This window comes from Arachis ipaensis, chromosome B05, assembly GCF_000816755.2.
Source record: "Arachis ipaensis cultivar K30076 chromosome B05, Araip1.1, whole genome shotgun sequence".
NCBI classification, from domain to species: domain Eukaryota; kingdom Viridiplantae; phylum Streptophyta; class Magnoliopsida; order Fabales; family Fabaceae; genus Arachis; species Arachis ipaensis.
The window spans coordinates 134,566,558-134,573,664 of record NC_029789.2 but is presented as its reverse complement, the minus strand read 5'-3'; the positions used below and the strand labels follow the sequence as shown (position 1 = coordinate 134,573,664).

The 7,107-nt window shown below is 38.1% G+C and overlaps 1 protein-coding gene and 1 long non-coding RNA gene across 2 annotated transcripts; one reads left to right on the top strand and one right to left on the bottom strand.

Annotated features, from left to right (window-relative positions):
• Positions 2,537-3,259, top strand: LOC107641206 (putative F-box protein At1g67623). Its single transcript, XM_016344709.1, has one exon. It carries the CDS (start codon positions 2,537-2,539, stop codon positions 3,257-3,259), a length of 723 nt encoding a protein of 240 aa, XP_016200195.1.
• On the bottom strand, positions 4,666-6,355 carry LOC110263033. Its single transcript, XR_002348037.1, has 3 exons — positions 6,092-6,355; positions 5,602-5,788; positions 4,666-5,279 (listed from the first exon to the last, which is right to left on the bottom strand). It is a non-coding gene; the product is annotated as an uncharacterized LOC110263033 (long non-coding RNA).

The window sequence follows — 7,107 nt, the reverse complement described above, 5'->3', positions numbered from 1 at the left end:
GCTGCGAAGATTTTATAACAAAAAAAATTCATTATTTCTTTATTTGTTTCATGGATACGAAATATCAACTATCAATACTATCCATCTTTTTAAAATAATTATAAATCAAATAACAAGAAAGCCCACAAACCTAATCATTTTCATTATGCTAACACATTCTACATTATTAAATATAAATCAGGGACATTATCTGAAGTTTCGAAAATTTTTTGCAACAGCTGTCTTCCTCTCTTTAAACACTGCTTAGCCGTGATCCCTAACCAAGAATGTGAAAAAATTTATGTTCCATATGAACTCTTTACAAGACTGTCAGGTGGAGAAGTTTTTTAAACCAATTTTCTTGTTATTAGCAACCCTATTACTAACTTTAGAAAAGTACTAATAGAAAAATTATTGTCTTTTGACTACATAAACGCCAAACACCAAACACCAAACCGCATGAACCATGACCCATCGACCATGTCCTCACCCTCTCCATTCCAATTGGAACTGCCTAATGACACCAGTTCCCGAGGGACTTAATTAAATTCCATAATCAATACATTAATGTCCATAATCCGTTTTCACAACCTTCCAGCAAACACTTTCTACCCTTTCGGCTACCACAGTTACGATAGAAACTTGTGTGCTCTTCGATTTACTCCGTATTAAATGTTACACTTCTATCTCCTAAAAACTTTCAACCACACGTGGAAAGACTTTAAATTTAACTTCAATTGCATGCAATGCACTGTAATTTAGAACAAAATAACGCCTAGCTTCATGACTATTTATGCAATGAAAATAATATATCATATTCGAAGCTGTGTGTAACGATATTTTTCAATTTTTTTTCTGTGCCAACCCTTGTAAACCACGCATTAAGAAGTAGATTGTAAGTATTATATAATAACGTAATAAGAAGATAAATGTTAGAGTCACGACCCAAAAAGATGCATAATAAACCATTCACCACAAACCCTAAAACCGTCAACCATGAACCCTAACCAACAAACCCCAAACCCCAGAAACAGTAAACCGTCAGCCCAAGACCAAAGAAACATTATCCACGGCCGTGCAAGGTGTCCCAAGAAGCCAGCCGCTCCCTAAGCCGAGCGTTCTCAGCCTCCAGTTCAGCGACACGGGAGTCGACGGACAGACTAGATATCCGCTCCAACTCCAGAAGACGTTCCCTGCAACTCTGAGCCACGTAGTAACTGTAGTCGAGGATCTCCTTCCCAGACTCTCCAATAACCGCTTGCAGGGATGATAAAGCGGCATCTTGCCTGGCCAGGCGTTCGTCGGCTGAGAACCTGCTGTAGGCCACAAAGTTGACTCCGTCCGTTGGGCCCCCCACATGCACCACAAACCCATAGTAGCGGTCGCCCTGGACGTATACGCAATCGCGGGGCTCAAACACTGGAGGCTCTGTCTTAAGGGCGTCAAATGCCCTACGCAGCATCTGCTCAAGGTCCTCCATAATGACAAACTGGTCAGGATTCACCGTGGGGACAACCTCTAGACTTTCAAACCAGAAAAAACAATAACAATGAGTAAACGTAAAGGATAACTGGGAAAAAAGATAATGTGAAACTGCCTACCGTCGTCACGGAGAGGGGCGCCAGGGTGAGTTCCTCCGAAAGAACCACTTCCATCACCAACGCTGGGGCTCGACATTGTTCCAACCCAATGAACAGCGATTCAGTCACAAAAGGATGTAACAATCTTCAATCTTATTAACAAATTCCTCAGCGAAGTAATCTCAAACATCAAACTTATTTATATTTATATACGACATGCCTCATCACATTCTCCAATCCAATTATGTATACACAGTTATCTCATTGGACAGTCACACCGCTTCCCCAGGACTTTAAATTCGATAATAAATGCATTAACCTCACCTATCCGTTTTTCCCACCCTCCACCATATGTTCAACACTTTTTCATTTTCACATTAAACGCGTCACATTATCTCCTTTCTATGTGATACACGAAACAAATTTAAAAAACACAAAATTCATATCCATGATATTAAACTACCCTAAACTATGCAGATTACATAAAAAATTAACTATTAACTATTCATATATTAAACGGCTAAGTATCTGCCCGAACCTTTAACATTCTTCTGACTGCACGTGGAATAATGTATACTACTACAGGTCTAGAAAAGTATAGCTAAGTAACAACTTTTGTTTAACAACGTCTGAACAATGTATTATAATAACATTAATAGAGTAAATTTAATTAGGAGAGTGCTAGGGGAACATTGTTGAAAAATCTTCTTGGTCATCTATTCTTTTCCAATAATTAATACCATTCCCCATACAGTTTTCAGTTTTCATCACCATAATATAGTTATGCTTTACTCTAACGTTTAATATTATGCATGCATTACTGAGAACGTATCTGCTACACTCAAGTTCAGGTTTCCAACAGGGTCGGTGGACTTATAAATATTGAGGCTACACTCCTATGCCACACTCCAAACCCTATAATCTAAACATGTATCCCCATTCCCATCGAAATAGGAACCAACAGGAACAAACTGAAAATGACAATCGACTATTTTTCAAATATCGCTTTCATTCCCAACGACATCTGGGTAGCAATAACCATTAAAGTTGCGTCAGACTCCATTCGCGACCTGTGCAGTCTCAGAATGACCTGTAAGGCTGCATGCGATGCGGGAGAGGCCGATATTGTTAACAGGAGTGTTTCCATCCCACCACCGCATGCCACGCCGTGGTGGTGGTGCCTCAGCCCGGAGGCAAAGAGATTCTTTGATCGATGCATGGTAGCTGGCCATCCAGAGCTTCTGTTTCGGGAGGCACTTCGGGAACTCTTCATCAGACGTAACGAAAACGTTGGCCTCCAGATGCTAAATAGTGCAACAAGTACAGGCCATGCAGCAGCCAAATACGCACTGACCATGACGTTGCTGCTTCGCACAGACGACAACGACAAAAAACAAAAAGGGCTGGAACTGTATCGCGAGCTTGATGCGGCTGGTTCACTCGCTGATTGTAAGGCAATGTGCTTTTCAATTCTGACAATCTCGTGGCCAGGTGAGGTCCAAATGCCCCGTATAGAAGAACAACACACCGTCTGTGCCTCACCTAGGTGCTCCACCAGGGGCCACATGCCTCTTCTGTATGACAATCGCAGACGTGCAGCAGAGCGAAACTCCGTCCATACTTTCGGAGGGGCCGCTCATATCCCCTGCATCCAGTGTCGCGCAGACTACGACCTGCAAGCCTTCGTCAACCTCCCATGAGGTAATACAATTTAATTACAACTTGTATATTAAACGTTAAATAAATGAGTCGATACAATTGAATTACATACTTGTTTTATATTTCATTTGTTATAATTAAGTATTGAAATTTATATTTTATTTAATAATATTTTATTTCAACCGGAACCCTGTCCTTCATCAAACCAAAAGTTAGGCTAGTTTATGCTCCTTGCAAAACGACACATGTGAGCCCCACATTCGATAAATTTTCAACCGTTGGAAATATTACAGTTGCACAATTTCAATTTCCTGTTCAAATCACAGGAGCCACCCTCGTTGCCTTTAAAAACCACCAAAACCAACATCCCATCTTAAACATACTCAACACAACTCTCCCTTGGAATCTCAACATGGTCCGTGCCAAGAAGAAATACTATGTTGTTTTCCTAGGGAGGGTCCCTGGTATCTATAGTTCCTGGCCAGCCTGTCATAGCCAAGTTAACGAATTTAGTGGCAACCTCCATAAGTCTTACGAAACCTTCGATGAAGCTCGTATGGCGTTCGAACAATTCCTATCTGCCAGACGATTACAGACTCAACTCACCAACAATGGTCCTCTAGTGCATTATATTCATGCAACATCCATTCGGCACAACCCATCACCGATTCCTGACCAACTACTCCCTTTCGACGAAGGCATACAGGAGCAACGTCAAATTGAACGAGGGGACAACCACTCAACTGTCCGTCAAACCAACCGATCTAACCAGAGGCGCCGGCAACAAAATCCCTACCCGTGTATCCTATTTATCTTCGTTACCATCTTCATCCTATACTTAACTCTGGTTAGGAAGTAGGCTCCTCTTAACCTTAGTTATAACAGCACCTACCACCATGTGTTACCTGCTTTGTAGCAGTCTTACTTTTTACTGTCTTTCGTTGTTTACTTTTAACGTATATTCTATTGTATTAATTAGTCTAATGTTCACTTCACGCATAACATCAGCTTATTATTCCAGCATAACTGTTATTAACTCAGCGAAGTATAATTATTCATACGTGATTTTAGCACTTTAATCCGTTAATCCATTTACCCTCCTCCTCTGTTTACGACATCTGAACACATACGGTACATACATGCTAAGATTTTTAGATATAGACAATTTTAATGTGAAATGCGATAATTTTTGTTCATTTTGATATTTTACATTCCTGTTATGATAGTACATAACGTTACTGAGGTTTTGTAAAACAAATATTTTTTTAAAATATAAAAAGACAAAACGTCGTTTTTGAATAATAAATATTTTTTTATTATAAAAAGACAAAACGTCATACACGTTTTGTAAAAAAAAACATTTGTTTTTACCCTAAACAAAATAACTTCCCCAATGTAAGTCACAAGAAAAAACCACAGGAATCTTAAGATCTGCTTCCTTTAGGGATTGAGAATGACACACATTTAATTAATGATAATAATTTGACGAAACACATACAGCTACAAAAATTCATTATAAACTGAAAACTGATATAGGAAATGCAAAATGCATAAAAAATAATTTCATTGTACAATGCAACGATGCAAGTAAGCCAAAAAAACTACTAAATTCTGTACCGACTCTCTAACACCTACAACTGATAAGCAGAGATTATTATCTGCGTAATAAAATGAACACAGCAAAACGATAAACAACTTCCGTGACAAACATAATTGCTTCACTTGCTAAAAGAGACATGAAAATGTATAGAACAAAGTACATTAAGAAGTTTAATTCATCTCTCAGCCCTACTAGGAAGTAGAAAACGAGACTTGATGAAATGGACATGAGGAAAAGGAATGGCATGAGATGAATTGTCCAAGTTAAAATACTAGTGCACTTCAATGATGGTCAGATTATTCACATTCATGCATCCGATTGAGACTGTATTTCTTCCTTGAATCGAAGTCTAAATACATATAAATTCTGTACAACCCGGTTGTTACATTTATAGGAAACAGACATTTCTTTTATAGATTCAACATTCTGTGATGAATTGGAGAACTTCTTTCAGCAACCACCTATCATGCAAGTGACACATTTGAGTTGAAAGTGTTAAAATTTAAGTCAATTTTGGAAATCTAAAAAAATATCAACCGAAAAGAACAATACAGAACATAAAGTTGGCAAAAACAAAGTACAAAACAGCTAAAGTGGTTCATCGTCTTTTCTATTTTCTTCATCAAATAAGAACAAAAGTATTTAAAGGGACAATAGAAAGTAAAGCGAGCCTCTTTAAATGATTCAAAAAAATATTTAAAATTTCAATACAAGGGAAGAAGAAACAGTGTCAGAACAATGGGAAAAACAACAAACAAAAACAAGAATAAAACAGAAGCATACCTGAACCGGATAAGCTTAGAAGACAAACATGGGTTCCAGCCAAGAGAGCAAACCGTGTCTTTTCCTTCCACTAAACAAAACACAAAACCCATGTTTTGTTTTCCATAGCAAAATGGAAAGAACCGAACTTGCACCTTCCAACAATGTAAAACAACAGAAACCACCGAACCTATGTTACATACTAAAACTGAAGAACCAAGCCAAAACAATGCAGAAAGATGCAACATTAGTCTTATGCTAATAAAGCTTTCAGTGCAAATAACATAGAAGAACAGAACAAAAAATTGCGCCACAACAAGATACACAATGTAAAGAAATGTAGAGTAACGTTAAATTCAATAAGTTTCTTTCCAACAAAGAAAAAATGCTGAATATATGCAGCCTCATGTGGCCAGCAAAGTCAAAAAACACAATCACGTGTACGGCATGTCATGCTTTGAAATTTATAAGGTAGCAAAACTGAAACAAGATGTCAACAACATATATGTACCTCTCCAAAAAAATACCCTTTTCATGTTGCGCAGAATGTGTCTCCCGTTTGTGAAATTTGGTCACTTTAAATTGCTTCACGTGTCCCTCCCTCTTGACGAAAACATGATTTCTAGCCAAAGACCAAGGTACATGTCGGCATAACCTTTGTATTCTTCCACGTCTGTTCCAATGTGCGCATGCAGCCTTTTCTTATCCCCCCTTGTGGGCCTCGTCCTCAGGAAGTCAGCAACAAAGACGTGCACATTAACAAAAAGTTACTGCATTTTTTTATTTCTATTGCGTAATTATTCGATGGAAAAAGAGATTATAAATCATATCAGTTTCAATTTCCTGCATTCCTATTGGATATCGTGCTAACAACAATCATTATAGACCGTGTTGCCAACATCACGAGGTAGCATCGAATTACTTAAAACAGAAATTTTTGAATCGCCTGCGGAAACAAATATTGTTAGAGCTACCAACCGGGATGAAATAGAAGTAAAATGGAGCAAGAAAAAAAATGATACTGTTTGAATGAACGAAGGCTGAGACAGAGTTGTAGAGTTATCGGAACTAAAGCAAGAGTTTCTCGTGGCATTTAAGTACAAAGGAGAATCCAAATTTAAATTCGCGGAGATTCGTTCGACTGCTTCCGAAATTGATTACTCGAGTTTCAGAGGTTTCCATATTGATCACCATCATATGAATAGGAAAATTATTTCCCATACGGCGGTCATCTTCATGGAAACTTATCAAACTTGATCAATATCGGAGTCACTCAAATGAATCACCGGGAATTTAAATTTAAATTCCCCGTTATACTCAAAAACAACGAAATAATCTTGCTTTAACTCCGGTAAGTATACAACTCTGTAACAACCTTCATTCAAACAAACGCTAAAATCTTCTCTCTGCCTCCATTTTACTTCTATTCCATCCCCAGCTGGTAGGTCCAACAATATTCAAGTTTTCAAATTACATTACAATAATTCTTTGATCTCTAACTGGCAGAATAAACCATAACCAAAAAGC